We start from the raw sequence: 24,949 nt of genomic DNA, 5'->3' as shown, positions 1-24,949 counted from the left end.
AATTAGATAAAAATTACTTAAAAATTACTTAAAAATCTTATACAAATTTATTTTTGTTAAGATTAAAAAATATGCATATATCTAATTATTTTAGAAAATATATATAATTACTTTAGAGAATATATAATTACTTTATATAGAATTATTTTGTATTACTATTTTATACAATATACGTATAAATATTTAAATCATTATATTTAACAATAATTTAAAAATAATCATTTATAAATCATTGTTAAATAAAATGATTTAAATAATTATATATTCTATAAAATAATTATATAAAATAATCATTTTTATATCATTGTCAAATAAAATGATTTAAAAACAAGAAAAAAAATTAATTTTAAACAAGTAAAAAATAATATTTACCGCAAAGTTGCTCCACCGGTGCCTGATGTCTCTCCCAGACCTCCTCCTCCTCTCAGAATATGATCAACATCTCGCACAGGACACTCGCGAATAATAAAATATAATCGCGCGCTGACTATAACTGAGTCCGATAACTTGAACGGCACTCCCGAAACGCGCGACGCGACGAACCGGCTGCGGTTCGTTCATTCTCAAGTAAATCGGCGGCAAGGGTATATTAATTTCCCCATTGGATTTTTACATGAAAAGAACGATTTTACTCAATATCTAAAAATTTATCTAAATATAATATATTACATTCAGATATATCCGAAAATTTTTAGATATTTGAGAAAAAAACGTTCTTTTCGTGTAAATATCCTCTGAGTACTGAGCCCTCCCACTACGTCAAGGTGTACCCATGAGAGGGAAGATAATCTGAAAAATATTATATATATATATATATATATATAGCTATTATCTATATCACTATGCAAGTTTCGATTATCTTTTAGAAACGAATATCACATCTGCAATTCGTTATCGTATTGCCAAATAAAGCAGAGCAGATAAAAAAGCTGAATCTTTTATTTGTACATAGATGATGTCTATAAGATATGATAAAGTCTAGAAGGAAATAGGTTATAAGTTAATAATAAAAAAGAAAAATGTTTCTTTTATTGCCGATAAATAGTTACGGTTAATTTTTAAACGGATCTCTGTATAGGATCGAAAGGTGCGCAGAAATAATTTATTAAATTATTAAACTATATTCATTGTGGAAGCAGGAATTGCGATTTTTTTGTATGAGAGTATTAATATTACTTTTTTTATAACTCGTGTGTGATACCGTTCGTACGGACAAGTAACCGTGACGCGTGCCGCTTTTCTTCACATTTCTTTTTGAAAAATATAATCGCGAAAAATACTAGATAGAATAATACGAAAATTGTATTTCATGAATATTCACATAATACGATTAATAGTATGATTAATTATTCATAAAGTTTCGTATTGTATTTAGCATATTTCGCGATTACGTTTCAAAGGAATGTAAAGAAGAGCAACACGGCAAGCAACACGGCTACTTGTTCGTACGAGCTTCGGTAAGAGAATAACTGTAAGGTAACGACGCGTAAACATGACGCGCCGCTCCGTGCCACCCCGTGCCACCCGTGGCGTCAACACACTACAAGGTCGCGCGCGCCGATCGTCTAACCGTCGAAATATTAATGCGTATTACAAAATTGGTAAAATAATCTACTCGTTTTAATATTCTTCGATGAATATTAAATATTACACAATGCTTTATTATACAATTTATGTTTTATTTCTTTAAGCACAATTCATCTATTCGTTACGCACAACTCATCTATATCTTAGGCCGGTATTCATAGTGTCGGAACTTATATTCAAGATCGTCTTAAGTACAATTTTAAGAAATCACAAATCAGAGGGCCGTCTTAAGTAATTAGTGTCTTAAGACAGTCTTGAAATAAGAACGGACTATGAATACCGCTCTTAGATATCTCTAATTTATATATCTCTGTAAATGTATAACATGAAATACCCATTATTACATTTATGTGTTATATAAAAATGTTTTATAATTTAAAAACTGTTAGCGTTTATCTTTATCTAAAGAATGTATAATTATTCATCTTTATTTGAAAGTAAATCATCAAAGAGAGTAATAAATATTAGATATAACTCTTAGTACACACCTTAGTTTCGAGCAACATTACTATTTCAGCATCCTTACGTAATTAATCGTCAATTCGCGTTCGTGAATATCTAATTTTCGTAGATTAATGCGCGATGTCCAGAGCGATCGTACCGCACGTCCGTCTCCCTTCGTGCTCGCCGAGCGAATGCCAAAATGATGACGTAGGGCCGCTCCCCCTCGCTATTCGCCTGTTTTCGTCGCGCGACAAGCCCCCCCCCCCCCTCCGCCGCGCTTTTCGACTGTTTCGCCGCGCGACTCTTCCCCTCGCTTTTCACCGGGCGCCGTTTAGATTACACTCAACTATTTCGTATGAAAAATATTCACGATTTATTCAAATATTCGCATTTTGACAAACGGATATTGTCGCACATTTCACGCTTTGTTTCGTGGCATCTCTAGCTCTTGTTAAATCTTATATTATAATATTTGCACAGTTTTCTTGTAATCAGTACTTATGTTTGCGTGCGTGGAATATTTTTGATATTCCAACATTATGTCTCAATTTTTATTATTCTTTTAAGTGATTCATAAATAATTTAAGGTTGATAATATTCTATACATCCTTTATATAAAGATACACGCAAATTTTAGTAATATCGCGGAACATTTTGCTCTAAATGCAGCTTTGACTAACAGTGTTAAATATTTTGTCAATTATTATTTCATTGTCAATTATCGATTAACTTTTAGAAATCAAACACAAGTCTGCAATTTGTCGTCATTGCGAAATAAATTCAGAGCAGATAAAAGGGCTGAATTTCTTTTATAGATGTTTATAAGATATAATTACAGTCAACGAAATAAGCTAGAGATTAATAAAAAAGAGAAATGTTTCTTTTATTACCGACAAATAGTTCCAAAGTTACTTTTAATTTTTTATATACGAATCATATAACAAAAGGTGCACAAAAATAAAAAATTAATTAAATTATTAATTATTACATAAATTATATTGATGATGAAAACAGGAATTGTGTTATTCGCATGAGAGTTTCATATTAAAGTTGTTTTTTATGACTCGTACCGTTCGTACAGACAAGTAGCCGCGTGCCGCTCTTCTTCACATTTCTTTTTGAAACATATAATAATCGCAAAAAATGCTAAATATAATACGAAGTGTTGTACTTTATGAATATTCACATAATATGATTACTAGTATGATTAATTATTCATTAAGTACAACGTTCAGTATTATATTTGTCATTCTTCGCGATAAGATTTCAAAATATGAAAAAGAGTTGCACGCGATGCGACTATCTGTTTGTATAAATTTCGGAGAATAACTGCGTGGTAACTGTAAACATGACGCGCCGCTCCGTGCCACCCGTGCCACCCCGTACCATCCTCACCTCAAGATTACGCGTCAACCGTCTAACTGTCGAAATATTAATACGCATATTACGAAGTAAAATAATATATTCTTAACATTTTTTAAATTCTCCGATTAATGAAACAATTTCTTATATCTAGTTTTAACGGCGCGAATCGTTTAATTATATTGTTATACACCGAGAAACATATTTGACGATCATTTTATAATTTTAAATATTTCATATCAATTACTTAATGTATCAATTACTTAATATGCTGACAAAAGGTAAGAAATAAAAGGAAGTTTTTACTAACGTTTTTCTTAGCGTTTCTCTTAATTGCTCACGTGAAGTGCTTTTGCATTCCTAATTATCTAAATTTTTATCTCTCTTTTGCTCTTTTTTGTGATGTACAATATTAAATAAAGATTAATATATCATATATCTTTTAAATGAAGATAATTGCAAAGATTTATTTTAGTTATGAAATAATTTCGATTAAATAGAATAACACATATAAATAGCATGCACATACATTTAGAAATATGTAATTTAAATACAATTTATCTGTTATTTTTTCTGTAAGAATGCGCGGTAATACGAAAATGATAGAATTATACGATTCAAAGTGATAAAAAGACACAATTTGAAATATCTAACAATAAGAATCTCATTTTTATACCGTACATGTGAGAACACATGCAATATCTAAAATATTTATATGTGTTTGTACGTAATGAATCTAAAAAATAAAATAAAAACTGTGCAACAAACCTATTAACCCTTAGTACACTCCTTAGTTCAGGCAACCTTACGTAATTCTCGTTCGTAGATATGTAATTTTCATTATTAATTGATGCGACACTCGAAGCGACTCATAAAACACGTCCGTTTCCGTCCGAAATCGCCGAGCGAATGCCAAAGTGATGACGTAGTCAGCCACCGCGCCGCGCGGCACGCTCCCCCTCGCTGTTCGCCGCGTGACGCGTGACCTCTCCCCTCGCTGTTCGCCGGCGAATATCTATACTATTGCGCATGAAAAATATTCACGGTTTATTCAATTATTCGTATTTTGACAAACGAGTATCGTCGAGTATATTTCGTGCTTTGCTTTGTGACATCTCTAGCACTTGTTAAATCCTATATTATTTGCGCGGTTCTTGTAAACGTAATCAGTAATTGTTATTTGTGTGTGTGTGGAGTATTTGATATTTCCAACATTATGTTTCAATTTTGAATTAAATAATTTTACTCTGTTGTTTTAGTTAAATTAATGAGATATTGTGTAACAGCAGTGGCGACTTATAAATGTGGTTAAAAATAAAAACTGGATGTAATGTGATATTATAAATTTAACAGTGCATGCACAATAAATTTCATAATAAAGGAGCATCCAGAATTAATGGATCAATTCTAAGCAGACTCGTAAGACTTGTAATGTGTTCTCGTAAAACTTGTAATAACTTATGACTAATATTCTAATTTTATATCGTATATATCGTATACATAAGACGTACTATTATTCGTAAATATCTACGATTTCTTGTAAATTTTGTGGCTAATAAGAAGCTATCAGTAAAAATATTATATAAAAGTATAAGTACTTAAAAATTCTTACAGGAATATGATACGAGCCTTAATAATTCTGCTTAGAATTTAGACATAAGTTTATCCAATCTGTTATAATTTATTCAATACTTATTTATTAACTGTTGCTTTTTTGTGACTCAAACAATACCATTTAAAATATGATCGAAAGATAAAGGCGAAAGAAAAATATTATAGGTAAAAATAATATAGGTATGTAATATAATAGATATTTCAATAAGCGATTATTTTAGTTTATTATATCTTTATATTACATAAAATCCGTGCAATACACACAATATTTTTAAAATTAGGAGAAGCTCGTATACTCCACAAATTAATATTTTATTTAACTGTTTTATTAATTGTAATTCTTTTTCAATTTAATAACTTCTTTCCTTTAATTTTAATAATATGAAAAAAGGTATTTAAAATTAATTGTATTATGCTGTTTGCATAAATAAATAAGTGAAACAGCACTAAATAATTTAAATAAGTAAATATACTTATATTAATTTGTGCTTATTTATTTGCAGTTGTAATTTTCAAAAAATTATTTGTAAAAGAAGTCAATATAGATAAACAAATAACTGAAGAAATAATTGACGTACATAGAAAGAAGCAATGACGAAAATACCAAACCATTAAATCTTGAAAAACGTCGCGTTTTTCTGATAGAAACAATATATCTTTTGACAGAAACAATATATCTAGTATGATCATTAATTAACCAGGCATGAGCAATTTCCTTATGGAAAATCTGAAGAATGCATCTTTTATCAACAGATTTGAAAAATGACAACGGGAGGAATCCTCGTTTATCACGATGGAAATATGTTTTTCTTTCATCAAAACAAATCGTCATAAAATTATCTAACGCTCATATCACATTCATCAAACGATCATTTATATATAATTATAATAATTATCATATATGTAATATAAAGTGTTTGATTATGTTTCAAAATTTTGATTTAGACTTAAAAATTTAATGTTAATTTATATGTTAATGAATCAAATAAAAATTACAAGTACATTATGTATATTAAAATGATCAAATATATAATTAAAAATCTTGATGTTATTCTAATCATAGAATATCTGCTTGATTACTGATAGACTTAGGAATTTAGCACTCTGAAAGAAAAGATTGGCTGAATATGGCATAGCATTTTTAATTAATTGTAGCAGCAAATTTTTAGTTGCGTTAACCTTTGAAATTCTATACTAACATTGTGGATAGGCTATCGTAACTAAAAATTGGCTGTTGCGACTAATTAAAAATACTATGCTACAATATATTTTACCATCTAATTTGCTGCAACAGCCAATTTTTTTTTAGTGCAGGCATTTAAAACTTAATGATTCACTCAATAGAGCATTTCACGCTTTAGACCGCAGAGATTTGCTTTTTAAATTTCCGATTCATTTGTATCGAGGTTCCCTTGCAAAGAAGAGAGTGAAAGTATACCGGTAACCCTTCCGGGAGAATCGACAATGGAAGTGAGGTCAGAATGTCCAGTTACGTAGGACGCAACGCCCAAGATCAAGTACCTGCAACCTGTATTCTGTCAGCGGGAAACTGGGCGTAATTATCAGTCAAATCTACGACTATGCATACACGGCGAACGTACCGAGATCCTTTCACTCGCCTCTTCCTTTCTTAGTCATCCTCGCGAATCGCTCGTCACCCTTACAATGCCATTGCAAGTTCTATGAACCAGATGCGGAAGAAAGTCGTTCGATCAAAGTCACTCTTTCTGCACTCTTTGGCTCGCAGCTCTCGAACTCTTGTCCATTTGTAAGGACAAGGGATAGCTCTTTCAAAGTTCCGAAAAATGGATCGTGTGGTCAAGTCCTTGGTGCAAATATGACCCCGCAATATTAATGATGCTGATACAAGCGAACGGAAATACGATGAATACGTTAAAATGGAATTATTTAAAACATTATTACTGGATTATAATATTAAAGAAATTAAAAATTAAAAAATTCAGAAAGAGTATATATAATTTATGTAATCATAAACCTCTCGTTGTATTTATATATGAAGTTTTCTATTCAAAGAATTAGGTATCTATTAAATGTTAAAAGATATGCATTAATATTTAATGAATCAACATTTTTTTTATTTGAAAAGGCAAGAAATAGCTATATAAAATCTAAATTAATGTTATACTTTACGCACATTTAGATATTTATAATCACCAACATAATGAATCATAGCTGAGTACATGAACGCTATAAATTTAGTACATAATAAACTCGTTTCGTGCGAGACTATGCATGACTGGCGATGCAGAAATACTGGCGTCCAATACGCAAACGGTTTTATTCTTTTATTAAATATAAATTGCATTTAATAAAGTGATATCTCAACGGACACATAATTTTACGTAAAATTAAAATTTATATTTAAATGACATGGAAAGTGCTACAGATTTCACTTATTTACTTCGAGCGAGCATTCATACGTTAAAAGTAATGTTGCGAATTGGAAGGCCATGTGACTTCTAGGCATCACTGAACACAGCAGCCCGATTTTCGCTAAACGTGGTTAATCATCCGTTCTGTAACGCCGCGCTAGTGCCGCAGTAAACGCAATTTTCAAATGTCGTTACAACAAGATCGAGAGATCCACCTTTCACATCGAATTAAATAATGCTCTTTTTGATCGCGTCTTTTTTTGTCGCTCTTTTCCGTGAGCTTCTCCTTCACCCAGTTTTATTTGCTTTCTTTTCTCATGTGCGCACATTAGCTACTCTCACTGGGATCTAGGTGTAATCCGATTTTTTATCACGCATTAGTATACGATCAGGTGATACCTCTGACTGCACAGTTATTAATGTCTCTAAGTAAATGACAAAGCGTTACATTTTGTATACTTAAAAGCCATATAATTCAGTTTGCGCTTTCCTCGAACTTTATAATAATAATAATTGTACGAAATATACTATTATATTTCTCCCTTTAAGACAAGATTACTCCGATAAACTTTTTTGCAATTATAATTATCTTGTAAATTTTTTAGGTATATAAATAATATAATATACTAATATAATATACTAATATAAAAAATATATGCAGTGGCAAATTGTTTTTACTAAAGGAAGCATCTAAAGTATTAAATTTTGATATACGTTGGATATCTCGGTATATTATTCATTCTAATCAGAATGTTGACAGTGTTATCTCCTGAATCAAAGTTCGACAGTAATAAACTACAATAACATACATTACAAAATATATACTAGTTCCATAGTCACTTCTATGCCGATGGGAATAATTTCTCCTCCGCTTATATTGCGAAATATAAAGCTTTAAATGCATATTGCTGATATTTGATTAGATATTTCCATTTCACTGCCAGAGAGATAAACAAGTTGCAAAATAAGAACATATTTTAACTAAAAGGATATCACTTTCATATATTTACGAGCTCGTGTAAGATGACGATTATGAGGGTGTTCAATGCTAATGTTATCATCACTTACTCACCGTATCTGTAATTCAACATATTCTATTTCTTTGGGTCAGGAAATCGATAAGAATTCGCGATTGAATGAGCAATTCATAGAAAAATCTGGTCACCTTTCGATCACCATGCAAGTAACTGTGTTGATAATGATTGATAAAATTACATGCATGTCAATCGAGTAATAGTTTTATAAAACTTACAATTTGTTATGATACAATCCTGATTAGTTTACATTTTATTATAGTTTGTTTATTACTTTGGATAGAGATTTGCTAATTTTAAATTTATAACTTTCTAAGCAGATTTTAATAATTCTTTCATAATATAGACAGAAAAAATGATTTTGTTGAAGTATATAAAAATTCGATTAAATGTAGATCTAGAAACTTATTTAATTAATTAATTTATTTTATTTCTTTTGTTTATTTAATTATGTTGGATCACCAAAATAATTATGTACATTCGGAGGAAAACATGGTGGCAATTGTAGAAATTTCATACAATTAATTTAGATTAATGTACATAGTTTAATTAATGTATATAGTTTAATAAACTATAGTTCAATATATATTATTAAAAAAATTATTTTATAATTGCTATAACTATAAAAAAAATTTATTTTTAACTATGTATATTAATATAAAACTTATATAATTCTCACTTTTATAATCTTTTTTTATTACTACTATCTTTTCTTTTCTAAATGTAGGATGCTCAAATATGAATATAAATGCAATAAAAGTTTTGTTTCTATAATTAAATTTAAGCATCTAATATAATTGTAAATGGTCCAACATAATTATTTTCTTCACTAATTTTTGTATATATCTCAGTACCATTTTTCCATATACAAAATGATATTAATAATAAATATTAATAACATAATATAATTTTTTTATACTATTATCGTATTAATCGTTTCTTTGCGATGAACCTGATTTGCATACTAATATTTCTATCTCTTCGTGATGTCATCTATGTAATGTTTATTATTCTTCTGCATTAAGAGAAAATATCGTATGCCATCATTAAATGCGGCACCTTGATTGAGGATCGCTGGTATAATGTCTTGCAATGTCACGATCGCATCGAAAACACGTTCTACCTCGGTTGACTAGACTTGCAGTTAGTTTCGATCTAGTAATCTCAAACTAGTAGGCTTGAACTAGAACTTGTTTTTAACTTGCTAATGGGATGTAGGTGCGTATGCACATGTCCAGTTTCCACGACAGACCATCAGCATCGGGTAGGGAGAACGAGAAAGCGTCATGTATAAAAACGAACGGTCCATCGGAACAAATCCGCAGTATCCCATTCGTTGCCCGTTCGCCACATATTCTGAAAAATGTTCCATCTACCCTCAGTAAGTAGAAAAAGACAGATGGGAGTTTTCGAGGATTGTGACGGGAGTCGCGTGGAAATTGCGGAAGCGGAGATTCACGGCGTTTGGTTTCCTTGCTCGACTCAGTTCGCGAACGAGTTCCGGTTTTACGGCGAACAATAGCGATGGAAAGTGATTGTCGATATATTTCCATACTTTCTGTGTGAAATACTTACTACGGTAGCGTTCTCATAGATTCCAGATATTCTCATATGGCGCAAGAGTGATGGTATCGAATTCGACGCGTCACCAGTAGCACTTTCCTCAGAGTGAAGAAAGGGCACTTTAATAAACTTTTTTTTAAGTGTCCGTTCGCGAATAAGATGTTTCTTGTATAAGAAACTACTGCTACTCTACTCACATATTCATATCGTCCATAATAATTGATTTTCGACATAACGGTAGGGAAGAAGTGATACATTTAAATTTCGATTGATCAAAATTTAATATTTCAATTACATAATTTTCTTATTTTTTTATATTTAAATTATTTGTTAATGTATTATTCATTTTGCTATTCCAGGCAATCACTCTATGTTTATTAATTAAAACAACGTTCGCTAACTTATCAGTGGACAATGCTGGATGGCATGGGTCAGTAGAAATGAAACGAGATTTGATAATCGTATTTATCACTTCTAATGTAGTACATATAATAAGATCAAATTATTGTGTTGCAACTTCTAATTTCTGTTCTAATTTTGACAGACTATCTGATTTCGACATTACGAATTACGTGTCCAACGACCACAACGTAAACATTCATCAGAATATTCCTTCTCATGGATCATATTCTTCCTTCGAAAATGGTGACGATTTTCATTTAGATATGGATCAAGGATTTAAAGACAGTAACATTCAACATACAATCGTTCAAGCTGTGCCGATTAACGAGCATGTGGAAATTACAAAACCAGTGCCAGTACCAGTTATAAAAAATATCGGTAAGGTTTTACAAAGTATAACCACAAATTAAAAAATAAAATAACAGGATTATATGAAATTGTAAAAAATAATAATTTAAAATTTATCATGTAATAATAATTATTTTTATATAATATTATAATATTATTTAACATTGTAATTATTTATATAATATTATAGTAACAAGGAATATAAAAACATTATTATATATTACTTGATAATATGATGAATAAAACATTTATTCACGTCATATTGAATACAATCGTAACTTTTAATTTTAAAATGAAAGAAATGTTATTGATATATTATATTAATGATAGCAAGAAATTTATATAAAGGATAAATTTCATTTAAAAAAATAGAAAAACGTATTTGCCAAATACGTTAATTTTGCCTTTTACATAATTAGTGAAAGTAGTATCCATACGAAAGTAATATGAAGAAATTTTTCTTATCTGATTGATTGAAATAATATTCATGGAAAAATTCTTGTTGATCCATATGCGCGGATTTGCGAAAACAATTTTCAATTTCCACCTTTGAATACTAAGCACGTTATGAAACTACGATCATATTAAGTTTCATTCTTTACATGGTACTTTCTATTTTCTTAATTAAACAACTTTGCGAACATTTTTTTCCGAAATTAATTATTAAACAAATTTTCTTTTTCGTACTGTTGATAATAAACATATTAGATAGTACAATATCATAATTTTGTCTTATTATGAGATGTTAATTTAGATAATATTTACTATATTACAAGCACATAAATTGTATTTGATCAATATCATTATGTAATGGCGAATATATGAATATTGAAATGTTAATTTCACTTTTAATTAATTAATTCTATTATTACTAATTTCGATTATTATTAATTTTGGAGAAATAGCATTATCTGTTTATTTTTCTTCTATTATTCATATTATTATTGACTAAGATTGTTAAACATTTTATATTTTCTTAATAGCTCTATAGACCTTAATTTTCAGTAGAGTCATTCAAAATTCGCAGCATAATATAAAGCTAATAAATTAAAAATGATTGATTTAAAACAATTTTGATGCTTTGATTACACTTAAGAGAAAAGAAAACACAAAGTATTTAAATTATCACGTTTCTTGAGATTACAGGAATTCCAGTGCCACAGCACGTATCAATACCTATTCCTCATCCTATGGCAGTAGGTGTTGCTCAACCCTATCCTGTTCACGTGCCGGTCATTCAGCATATTCCTGTGCCCGTTGTAAAAACCATCGCAATTCCAGTTGAGAAGAAGGTCCCATATCCGGTGGAGAAAATCATACCAGTGCCCGTGGAAAAGCCGGTGCCAATAACTATCGAGAAACATGTACCCGTTCCTGTGGAAAAGCTATATCCGATTCATATACCGATTTATAAGCATGTCTTCCACCGAAGAAAAACAAAGAAACGCGGTCGCAAATGGTATTATTGAAGAAAGTTGAGCTATAATTAGTTATAATTAAACGAGATTTCATCGGATGACACGAATGACTGTTTCGTGGAACATTTTCTCGCAAAGACGAATGACATTAGATAGCGAAAGTAAACCCATCGTTCTTGAGTTACAAGTCTTGTTGACAGGATTGTTATACTTATTAATGACGCGAAAGCAATATTCGCTTCTTTGCCTGTTTTTTAGTAGCACTATAGCACAATTGTACTTATGCTTGTTAACAAGCATTGTTCATTATTGCCAAATAATAATCTTATTTAATAAATAAATTTTTTGTATTATATGTGTAAGATTCTTTATCTGTTAAGAAATGTAACAAAATGTTGATAATAAAAATTTATAAAATTATTAATTTGTCAAATATTTCAAATTTATTATTCTAAACAATCAAACAATAATATAATGTAATGATTCTGCAGTTCAATTATTTGCACTTTGATATTTTTTTCTTTTATAATAAAAAATAAGGTGGTATTATATGGCATCTCAGTTACATTTTACACATAACTTTGTTAATAATCAATACTTAAGTTTAAAACTTGAGAATTATATTCGTTAAATAGTTATTGAATCGATTCTAGATTTAAAGTTATTATTTATTAAATATTTATTATTTAGAACACTATTAATAAAAATGTAACATTGCATAAACGAAAAAAAATATAGGTGGTAATGTGACTTTCCATAAAAAATTAGTTTTGTTTAAAAAACAGTATTTAGTTACAAAATTAACAAAAAAGTATTTCAAAATGTATGCAAATAAATATATGTACATTCACACAACTTCTGTATATAAGTTGCTCAGTACTAAAAATCTCAGTGTATACTAAGAGAAAGAATTTTGTTAATTTAGCAGTTAATTCACCAGCACCTTTAACCGGTGATTGATAAATATGTGACAACAAATTGTTGTGTTTGCTGCTAGTCTGCTATACCAACCAATTATTAGTAATAGAAGCAAACTATACAGAATCTAACTTACCTTTTGGATAGACTTTAGGCTCGTTTACATAGAATTCGTAGATGATCGTGAAATCTTAAGTCGTAGGAAACCGCAGTCAAACACAGTCAAATGTAGGGAGAATAATTGATCAATTTCTTACAATTTGGGATCCTGCAATCGTCTACGATTTTTATATATATATATATAAGCCTTTTATTTGTTAGCGATACTATTAATTATTTGTTACATTGACGATTTCATTTGCAACAAATCGATCGATTTTTTAACAAGTGTCACATTTGCTTTCCCTTGATTTGTTCCTATAACAAAATCATTTCTCTCAGTGTACTAAAAATAGTATAGTAATACAATATAGATTAACAGTAGAACTATAATTGATTATCAAATAATTATTTCGATATGAAAATTTCAAAAAAGAAATCGTGAGTAGTCAATATTCATAGAGGGTCATATTAGCAAAATGACATGTTATTGTTTAAATTTGCATAACTCAAAATATTTATACAGTCAAATAAAATATTAAATAATAAACAACACACTCAAAAATATTTGTGCGATAATGCGCTCAAGTTTAAGAAAAATGAGGAAGTAGGTGTAATTAAATGCTAAAATGTACCTTAGAAATGTTTCGAAATATTTGAAAGTAAAAAATGCATTATAATAAGTGCTGGCTATTGATTACTGGTATATTAGCATCATGGTGTAACGGTGAGCTACTGAACAAATAATTCCATAAGTAATCACTAGAATTCGCCACTTAATAGCGAAAATATTAAGAGGGGCCACAATAACTGGCCATAATATCACCTTCTCTTATTTTTTGAGAGAATAATTTATATAGAGAACAATTTAAATTAAATCTTGTAAATTGGTGCAGATTATTATGAAATTTATAATTTTCGTTCAAAATAATAAACTTCAAACATTTTATATATTGATAAATTCAGATTAATTTTTAAAAAACAATTTAATTATAAAATTGTCCATCTTTGTATTTCTATATTATTATTAATTAATTACAATTATTATTGTTAGATTATACAATAATCTAATAATTGATTTAATAACACAATTTATTTTAAGCAATAAAATATATTAAAGAATGTAAAAATAAGTTTTTGTGCACAAAATTTAAATCTTAAATATTTAAGTCTCACATTGAAATTTTTCTTTTTATTAACTAATTACAATTATTATTGTTAGATTATACAATAATCTAGTAATTGATTTAATAACACAATTTACACAAATCTTTTAATAAATCATAAAACAATTAATTATGAAAGCTACTGTATTACGCAAATTATTAATAATATATTAAAAGAATATTTTTTATATCTTTGATTATTAAAGAACCTTATAATTAATATATATTTTTTTTTTAAATTAAAAAAGTAGGATATAGATAATTAAGAACAATAAATACAATTATTTTCTAATATATGTAAATATCAAATGTGTAATTGTTATGCAAATATTTTTGTGCACTCTTTATATTAAACTATAATATATCTATCTATTTATATATATATATATATATATATATATGTGTGAGATAGCATAGATTAGATAGCAAGATTCTATGCATATATAATGTAAATGATATGCTACATATATAAACATATATAAACATATATAACAGTTTTGTACATAGTGTACTTTAAGTCACAGTGGACCTTCACTTCCTTTCATTTCCGTATAATTCCCACGAACATGTTATCATTCGAGATCATAATAAATTATAAAAGTTAATGATGATTAAAACTTTAGTGATTGTAATTGCAGGTCATTTCTCTGAAATCTTTATAATGTATGTACTTATCCTTTATTGTACCTTTGATCTGTTTGATTTAATATTTTGTAAACCACAATTCATTTTGGATTCATCGAAAGTCACAGCTCAGTAAACTAGTAATTTTATTCTTCTTCCGATCTCAAGGAAGCTAAAGTAGGAAAGTATTCATTTTATGCTTTTATTAATTTTGCTTCTGTATATGATTGCCTTTTATATCCAATTCTTTCTAATGATTTACAAGAGATATGCATTCACCTGGTAGTTAATTGTTTTTGATTGCCTCTAACTACATAATATCTATATGTAAATTAAAGCATGCACGATTTAATCATTATTGAAAATCATGCATGATTATTTTATATAATAAGCATTTTGGCAAATTAATGTAAAAATTCTCATTTGTTCTATTTTATCTTTTACAAAAATTAAGTTCTGTTCTTTTTTTAAATAAGATTCTACCAAGATCGAATCTCGTCAGACTTTTGAAAGTTTAAAGGAAAATTCCATAAATCAGGAACTATACATAGCTCACTTAGGAGCTACGTTATATCTTACTATTATTATAATATTAAAAAATTAATTTACGGAGTAGCTGGGTATATCATCCACACATTCGTTATGCTCTCTTCACATATAATTGAAGTTATACACGTACACTAAAATTAGCCTTTCGAATTTTGCAATTATATTGCTATTTGTCACATAAGATGGTTATCAATTTTGTTAGAAATAATGAGACTACAAAGGTAAAAGGATGAATAAAATAGACGTAAATTACATTAATTTGTTATCGTTATATTAAATATAAATAACTTTTACTTTAATATTTTTTAATTATAAAAATTTTTGTTATATATAGGAATATACATAAATGGAAAATTTTACGTAGTTTTTTAACAAATCATTTTTGAATTTTTGTCTTATTATTTATTTTATTAAATGTAAAAAACAATTTAATTATAATACTAACACGTAATCACATTATAGCTGTTTGTCAAATAGTAATCAATAGGAAGTGTAACAATCAAATATAACGGGAAAATTAAATACGTACTTAGACAATTAGAATAGATGTCTGTTCCGGCATAGCGGAAGACATTTTTTTCATACTTATGTATAACAATGTGATAAGAAGAGACTAAAAACGATTGGTTTAAATCGTGAAATTAAGATGATTAAATGAAGCGTGATAGACGATTTTGTGACGAATGACGTATAAATTTAACAAACTTTTCCATATCAGACGTTGTTTTAACGATGGTGTGGTAGACAGCAAACCCAGGTGAACGTGGAAATCCGCATTCGTAGACGCTCTCCTGTACAACGGAATAGGAAATGTCCGATTCGTTGTCAATGTGAAGGCCGCGAGGACACGGTCAATTATTTTCACGTGCACGCCGAGTATAGACTACAGCGAAACAATTGCACCGGGTAGGTATAATTTGCCTCAGTGCGAAGCGAGACGAAATCACATCGTCTACAGTGAAAGGCCTCACGGTATATTAAGACGAGAAATGGACGAAGATGTATCAGTCGTTCTAGAGACTTGCGCTACTTGCAACTTGAAGCGCACTAATAGAAACACGTGGGAGCATGAGCGGAATAGTAAGTACTGTGTAAATTGCTGATTTCCGATAACGTAATTTAAAATGCTGAATTGAAATTAGACTATAAATCTGTTATTCTCTGACAAGATCGTGTCAATCTTATACGTACGTTTTATTAATTTGTCTTTCGACTTAATTTTTTTTTGTTATACTACATATAATATTATCAGTATATTTAATTTATATTGTATAGAATAAATTAATTGGAAAAAGGATAAAAGTTTTTTATATTTATATATATTGTCACATATTAACGGATTTTTGCGAGTTATTTATTACACTTTCCATTTTTTAAATGTATCTTTTACAGGTGCTGCTTTCTTTGGTGTCCTTGGCCGCGGCTACGCCGATAACCTTCGGCCAAGATGGAAGGCATTACATGTTGCAGTTATTTAGCGGCCACTATGGAATTGATCGATCTGATCAGGAAATCTCCGGTACTTCCGGCGGCGGAGGTGACTACGGAGGTGGCTATGGAGGTGGCTATGGAGGTGGTTATGGAGGTGGTGATATCGGGGGTGGCCATGGGGGTGGTTTCGAAGCTAGTTCTGCTAGCGGGCATCTAGAATCCGGTGGTAGTCTCGAGAGCAGTCATCAGGATTTCTCTTCTGGCGGATTCGATGGTGGTCACACTGGTGGAGATGGTGGCCATGGAATCTCACTGGACAGCGGACATAATTATGTTCACAGTGTTCCTGTTTCTGAGCATGTTGAAGTGACAAAGCCCGTTGCTATACCAGTCTACAAACACATTGGTAACGTACTGTTACATCTTCTCCGAACTGCGAGTTGTACTTGAAAGTTATAGAATTAGAAATTATAATTTTATAACAAAGTCATTCCTTTGCTAATAATTATGGAGAATCAGTTTGGAGACCATAATTATTATTATTACTATTGGTTATTTATGTCAGCAATTAAAAGTTAATAATTTGCTATTATTTTTGAGACTATGTGACAAAAAAACAAAAGTATAATTTTTAATTAGTCAACGTCTCTTATTATGTATCCACAAAAACTCGCGACATTTATTTTCTTCATTAGTATAAATTTCAATATGTTAAAAAATTTCAAGTATTCTTTATGCTCGCTTTATTTTTTATAGTTTAAAGATCCATTCTTATCTCTGTTGAATCTTTTTTTTTTCAGGTGTACCGGTCCCGAAATCAGTGCCGATACATGTGCCGCATCCAGTAGCAGTTGGCATTCCGCAACCTTATCCCGTTCACGTCCCCGTACCGAAGCATATTCCCATACAAGTCGTGAAGACGGTGGCGGTCCCGGTAGAGAAAAAAGTGCCTTACCCTGTGGAGAAGCACATACCGATACCCATCGAGAAGCCAGTTCCCATCACAATCGAGAAACACATCCCCGTTCCAGTCGTGAAGCCATATCCTATCAAGATTCCCGTTTACAAGACTATTTACCATCACGCGAAGAAGCATTAAAGTGCCTACGGCATGGAGGATTTCTATGATAGGAAAGAACGTGGTATATATAGCCTAGGGCTATGTTTTAAAATTCGCCAGTGCTGAAAATCTATTTCGCACGTAACGTAAACTATAGATTTTTATAGTGCTGACAATGAATTTTGGAACACTAAAACTATAGTTTACCTGATGCTACAAAAGTTTCGAAGCATTTTTCGATTGGTTAGTAAAATTTTTTTTTGATTGGTTAATCAAATACTTCGGAACATTTGTAGTATTAAGTGAATTACATCCTAGAAATAACTCTTAGCGATCCACATCTTTTAATCGAGTAAATTTTAGAGACTACAGTCCATTTGATGCTGCAAATGTTTTGAAGCATTTTTTGATTCTGAGAAATTTATCTAAAATACATATGTATTAGTCCAACATCTAACTTTGATCGTAATTAATGCTTCTTGTATTCAGTTAATTCTTTGATTAGGTAATTAGTAAAATTTTTCTTTTTGATTGATTAATCAAAAGGAAGCTTCAAGGCATTTGCATTTGTAAGACACTAAGTGGACCGCACCCATCGATTAGAGCACGCTGAAACATTTAAATTAAAAATACTAATTGGAGTATGATTAAGAATCGAGAGGATGCGTACTTTGCGAAAATATCTTCTTTTTTACTCAAAGACATTGTTACAGCAGCCCTACTTTTGCTGGAAAGAGCAAATACGCTCTGTATCTCTAAAAAAAATAACTATGTGTATAGTTAAATAATTTACTGAGTGCTTGGATTGCTCAGAGTTAATTCAGCTGTATCAGCTACTAGCCGTTTATTTGAAACTTATTTAACTTTAAACGCTAGTAACTTTGCGAAAGAAACTGTAAGAACTGATTAACTTGAACTTAACTGACGCACGTTTATCTATCCAAATCCTCATAGCACTACATGCCGTCAATAAGGAGAAAGTTTATGAAAAACAACCCATGTTCGTTTGGTCGAGCGCTCTTCGACTCTGCTTTATTTTTTTGTATATACGCGTATTTGTAATCGTCAGCGCAACTAGCGCGTTGTTAAGCCACTTTTTTAACGTTTTGTTGTTCTGTTACGTTTTTAAATAAAATGCTTACAAAACTAAATACTCTCGTTGTTCTTATTAAGTGAAAGTCTGTTGTCAAGATGCTTTTTACTATCTCTACATGTACGTCAGAAAGTGCTGAGATAGAAAATTAAGATAACGAGTTAAATTATAAATATAATTAAAGACTGTCGTTCCTATTGCTCGCTATATAATGATAAACGACTCGAGTGAGTCCGAAATCTAGCAATATTTATTACGTATAGTAATAATATAAACAGTTTAAATGTACATTTTAATTCTAATAGTATCTGATCGCTCAATATCTATTTATTGTCCCTTTTTAATAAGTACATGTTCAAATTATAAAAATTATGCTTTAATTTTTATTTATTGTCCATGTTATTTTTATAATACTTTTTAAATTTTTTAATACATTAACTTAATATTTATTTTTTTAATTATAATATTATATATCCATTATCCTGAGAGTCGAAATTATAATCCTTTCAATCTCTCAACTTCAATTAAACCTCCCTTATAAACCTGTTTTGATAATTAAACAATCAAATAGGTCTTTTAATGTTATTTAATCTACAGCTTTTATTTAGAAAACTTCTTTTGAACTTAAAAATAGGAAATTTTCCGATAATTGCCATTTACAGGTTTAACGTAGGAGCTTAATTCATTAGATTAGAACCTATTATAAATCTCTAGAGTCTACATACGTTCTAATTATAAATCTTTAAAGTCTACATATACGTCCTAAAACTAAAATTCAAAGGAGAAAAATTTTAACTCGAATTACTTTTTAAAAGTTACACTGAAAAAAAGATTGGTTGCTGTAACAATTTAGATAGTAAAATATGGAATAGTATTTTTATATGGCTGCAACAATCAGTTTTTGATTGTAGCAGCAAATTTTTAGTTGCGTTAACCTAAATATCAGTACATGATTTCAATAAATTAATGCAACTAAAAATTTGCTGCTACAACCAAAAATTGGTTGCTGCAGTCATATAAAAATACTATTCCATATTTTACTATCTAAATTGTTGCAGCAATCAATCTTTTCTTTCAGTGTACGATTTAAGTTCCCTTAACTTGTGAGTAATGCGAAATAATTTTTTACTGTAAAATCTAGTCATTTTTTAATAAAAGTAATTCGTAAGAAATTTACGTCAGTAATGGTAGTAGTAGAACAAGCATCAATTATAGTTCATACACTGAAAAAAAAAGATTGGTTGCTGTTACCATATAAAAATATATTTTACTATCTAAATTGTTGCAGCAACCAATCTTTTTTTCAGTGTATGTGTTCCTCAGGTCGCGAGAAGTGCTCGTGACAGGCTTTCACTGTGATTTTCGATAAAAGCACGGGAATTCTGTGGAAAGTGAACGTTAGACAGATTGATTTGCCCGCAATGTACGGGATCACCGTGGTCGCATGCAACAAATCATCCATGACTTCAACAGCATTGTATCTAACAAGATGAATCTGTCAATTCCTGTTTTCAACAATAAAAAATAACCGAGAAAACATCAAGAAGATATTCGCAAATAAATATTCACGAGTTTGTGGAATAAAAAAATTCTTAAAAAAAAATGAAAGTACTGCTAAAAAAATTGTACTTCAATATTTTAATATTACACTATTTATGGTATTTTAACGTTTAAAAAACGCTGCGCCATATTCCATTCTTAATCATTATCTTTACAATATTAATATAAAATTTTCCGAAGCCTCGGAAAATATATTTTTAATTTTTTAAAAAGTTTTTTTTTTGGATTAATCTTGCTTAAAATTAATTAAAGAAAAAGTATTTTTTATTAAAAGTTTATACAAAACACATATAGTATATTCAAGATTAAGAAAAAAGAATTAAATTTATAAATTAAAAAATATGAGTTAATAAGAAGATAAAGCAATAATTATGAACGGAGTCGCAAGTATTAGATGTTATGTAACATTTCCGCGTAATAGTGACTGCAAATGATTAGTTCCCCAATCGAGCGAATTGCGGTGCATTTCAAAGAATAGTGGGGTATACATATATATATACATTTCGTAGGTGGTATATAAAGTGACGACAAAAGAATCTGTCCTGAGAGTAGACTATCTATTCATTGACGATAGATACCTTAATTAAAAAATGAAAAAAATCGTACGTAAAGGCCCATCTTGGTTATGTAATAAAATGTAATAAAATATATAGACACACAATCTCGTGTTTAATAATTATTATATCTTCAATTATTTGGACCTAAGTGAGACGCGTTTCTTGCGATCTGTGCAACCATATAAATTTACCATTAATTTCTTTTTAATTTAAAGTTTGACAGTAATAAAGATAAATCATGTTTTTCATAAATTCGGTTTCATGTTTAAGATTGTGCTGTTGGGAGTTATCACATGTTCTTACAGTTCCGATTGGAACTTTGGAAATCATGATGACGGTGGTGGACTTACGCTGGGAGAAATTTCTTTAGATCATTATGGCTTGGGAGGAACAGGTTTGAACACATATTTTTAATTGCTTATTAATCCCATAATTATCTTTGAATGTATTTTCTAATGCATAAAAGTTGTATAAACGATAACAGTATAGGATCGATTTATTGTGATAATTATAATTATATATGTGTCATGCAGCTTATCACGTAAGTGTCTTGTTGTATCGATTTGATAAATAAATGCTGACAAATTGTTTTGAATTTTAGAAAGTCATTCCTTAGATTTATTGGGAGATCATTCACCAATAAAAATTAGTGATTGGCACTTGGCCACCAGCGGTCATCACGGAGTCAATATCATTCCCAAGGTTAAACATATCGGTAATATGCTATAATAAGAAAATACATGGATCTTATTAATGTAAAAATATTAAGCATAATAATAAAAATGGCTTGTATTAAAATGCAAATATACTTACAGTTGAAAAGATCAAAATAAATGAGTATATAAACAGATCAAATTAATTAAATAATGTTTTGCTTTATGAGAGCTTTGTTGAGCCGAAGCATTCCACTGATTAAAATTTATTAAATGTGTATGCATTTTATTAATTTGACATCTGCTCGCTACTTTGACTTTTTTAATCTTATATTTGTATAATAATGATTATTAGAATATTACTATATTAGATAAAAATATATTTGTACATTTAAAATGTTTAGATATGATAAGCTGGCCAAATTACTTCTATTACGACTAAAATTAAAGAGTAATTTTAATTAATTAATAATAAATTTAAATTTATTAGTATATATATATATATATATATATATATATATATTAATAATAATTTTATAACATTATATCATATATTAAATATATATTATATAATTGCTTGTTTATTATTGTATAATGCTTTGTATTATTTACTTTAAAATTATTTGTTATTAATAAAAGTTTTCAAGTAACTTATTTCATGTCGCATTATATTCGTGGTGAAATAGGGATACCGACGGTTCAGAAAATTCCGATCAAGATACCACATCCGGTAGTGGAAACGGTCCCGCAACCTTATCCTGTTCCTCTGGTAGTTCCGAAGCCTGTACCATTCCAGGTAACTATGCGATAATTACCTTCATTTTTGCAATAAAATCTGCACTTCCCTTTGCTGAAAGTAGCCTTTTGTTCTTTTTTTTTTAGGTGGAAAAGCAGGTAATTAAAACCGTCGAGAAGAAGATACCGACGCCTGTCGAGAAAATAATTCCGGTGAAAATCGAGAAGCCGGTACCATTTCACGTGGTAAAACATGTGCCTGTACCGGTCGAAAAGCCAATTCCGATCAAGATTCCGATCTACAAGACCATCGTGCATAAAGTCAAGCATTGAGTCTTTGCTTTATGATCTCTCCTTGTTTTATTGATTTATTCTATATATTTAATAGAAAATATATACACGATACGAGGAGACTAATATTTTACAATACTGTAACACAGTGCAATTATTTATTAAAATATTTGCATTAATAGATTAAAAAAATTTTGTTTTATTTTATTACCTCAGAACTGTAACTACTACTTATTGTAAGATTTTATTAAAACATTTTTTTATATATGCAAATTTTTGTATAATTATATCATGAACATTTTTTTCTCACAATAATTGGAAAAGACAAGATTTAAATTTAATAATTACATTTAACAAACAAAAACATTCATATAAAAGATACTTAGTTATTTAGTATGCTGTATTATAGTGCTTGTCAAATAAATCTGCTAAAGATAACATAAATATATCTTTTTCCAATCAATGTTTTAAAGGTTAAACTGACGAGTAAAAAACTGCGGTAAAATTTAAATATAATTTAAATGATAACATGGTGATTCGAGACCTGCTATTCGAAATCTCGTGCTAAATTCAAACAAGATATTAGCAACGTGACGCTCCGAGAATATCTTGCTTTCGTTATTTTCACGACCGTATACAGCTATCTGTGAATTTTCCAAGTATCATGAGAAAGATGCTTACACCTAAGTATAAAATTATGTTATAAAAACATAATTTGCCAAATGGTTGCATGCTAACACAGTTGTGATTAGCCAACTTGATAATAAGCGACAAAAAGTTCACCGTTCGAATAATTCTTGCTGAACGTTAAATTTACATGATCACTAAATGATCATGATCCGGAAAAGTTGCGTGATTGATTCCATCTAATGTGAAAATAAAATGATGCGAGAACGGAAATTCGCGATTATTTTTCCACAACTGCCTATATATCTTGTCGAAGACGTTTTTCATTCAAGCGATTCTGAAGTAATTTATACTTATCGGAAACCACATAAAAGAGTATGTTCATAAAAATAATCTGTCTAGTATAAAATATGAAGTCCAAGTAAAGTAATTAATTTAAAGTAATTTTTTAGTCAAGTTAGTTAAGAATTGATTTTAATGTCTCGTAGATATTCATAATGTTCACTATACGCAAAGACTTAAAATCGTAAAAAAAAATATCATTTTGCATGTTATATTGCATATTTTTCTTTATTTCTCCTCGCACTTTCTATTTCTTCTTGTATTTTCTCAGTAATTTTACTTAAATTTATACAATAAATACTTTCATGCAATTTTGTTTTTGTAAAAGCGAGGCGGAAATAAGAGAGCACCTGGAGTGGGCAAAACCAATATGAAAGTGAAGTGCAAATTCCATCTTTCATTCTTTAAGGTAGCTGAAAGTGAAAAGACTCCGGCATGCGATATATAGAATATATTTTAATTACAAGACACCCCAACACAAAGAAGAGATAGACAGCAAACGTAAAGTCGAAATGAATTTTAAATTAAAAAAATTATGTAACAACAAAAGCCTTCTTCCTGTACATGCCAAAGAATACAAAATTACGATGGAGAACGCACAACAGTGATTTAAAGTAGCGAAAGGGAAATCTTGTAGATTTAGTCTTTCTCCGATCATGTTGGTGGTCTTGGTCGTTGTAAAAGGAGGAAGAATGATCTTTCGCGACACGTAACAAAAAATGTCATACCACTCGAAGTACTTTGATGTCTGGGTAATACTTGAAATGATTGCGGTAAACCTTACCATTCCATACATTTCCGTACCATCATCTCTGATTAAGTCATAATATCCGTTAAACTATCTTAATGTTCGTATCTCAATGACATGAGAATTCTAAGAAGTAAAAGAAGCTACATGAACAGAAAAGAGCTGATTCTAGATTACTTCATTCCACTTGGACTTTTGTGATCTTATAATAGATACAGTGTAATACAACTTCGTACGTGTATTATTTTAAAGCAAACTATAAACAGCTTGTAACATTTATAATTGTACACGATTGCTCTATGATGCAGGAAGAAATCGGCTCCCTTCAATT

At 29.6% G+C, this 24,949-nt stretch overlaps 3 protein-coding genes and 1 long non-coding RNA gene across 4 annotated transcripts; all 4 read left to right on the top strand.

Moving 5' to 3' along the window:
• Positions 1–4,441: 4,441 nt before the first annotated feature.
• LOC147907068 (uncharacterized) lies at positions 4,442–5,897 on the top strand. The gene is made up of 3 exons (XR_015547799.1): positions 4,442–4,812; positions 5,008–5,187; positions 5,511–5,897. It is a non-coding gene; the product is annotated as an uncharacterized LOC147907068 (long non-coding RNA).
• Positions 5,898–9,340: 3,443 nt separating this feature from the next.
• On the top strand, positions 9,341–12,515 carry LOC105143128 (uncharacterized). Its single transcript, XM_011051176.2, has 4 exons — positions 9,341–9,815; positions 10,357–10,427; positions 10,542–10,777; positions 11,894–12,515. Exons 1-4 carry the CDS (start codon positions 9,798–9,800, stop codon positions 12,214–12,216), a joined length of 648 nt encoding a protein of 215 aa, XP_011049478.1. The 5' UTR covers positions 9,341–9,797; the 3' UTR covers positions 12,217–12,515.
• A 3,628-nt stretch (positions 12,516–16,143) lies between these two features.
• LOC147907067 (uncharacterized) lies at positions 16,144–19,163 on the top strand. The gene is made up of 3 exons (XM_087414613.1): positions 16,144–16,601; positions 16,914–17,358; positions 17,753–19,163. The coding sequence occupies exons 1-3, from the start codon at positions 16,590–16,592 to the stop codon at positions 18,049–18,051; spliced, it is 756 nt and encodes a 251-aa protein (XP_087270739.1). The 5' UTR covers positions 16,144–16,589; the 3' UTR covers positions 18,052–19,163.
• A 113-nt stretch (positions 19,164–19,276) lies between these two features.
• On the top strand, positions 19,277–24,079 carry LOC105143129 (uncharacterized). The gene is made up of 5 exons (XM_011051177.2): positions 19,277–21,267; positions 21,493–21,616; positions 21,824–21,937; positions 22,562–22,671; positions 22,758–24,079. The coding sequence occupies exons 1-5, from the start codon at positions 21,256–21,258 to the stop codon at positions 22,941–22,943; spliced, it is 546 nt and encodes a 181-aa protein (XP_011049479.1). The 5' UTR covers positions 19,277–21,255; the 3' UTR covers positions 22,944–24,079.
• Positions 24,080–24,949: the final 870 nt, after the last annotated feature.

Source organism: Acromyrmex echinatior, chromosome 16 (genome assembly GCF_024713525.1).
Source record: "Acromyrmex echinatior isolate Ae372 chromosome 16, ASM2471352v2, whole genome shotgun sequence".
Lineage (NCBI taxonomy): Eukaryota > Metazoa > Arthropoda > Insecta > Hymenoptera > Formicidae > Acromyrmex > Acromyrmex echinatior.
This window is presented reverse-complemented; position numbering and strand designations above follow the sequence as displayed.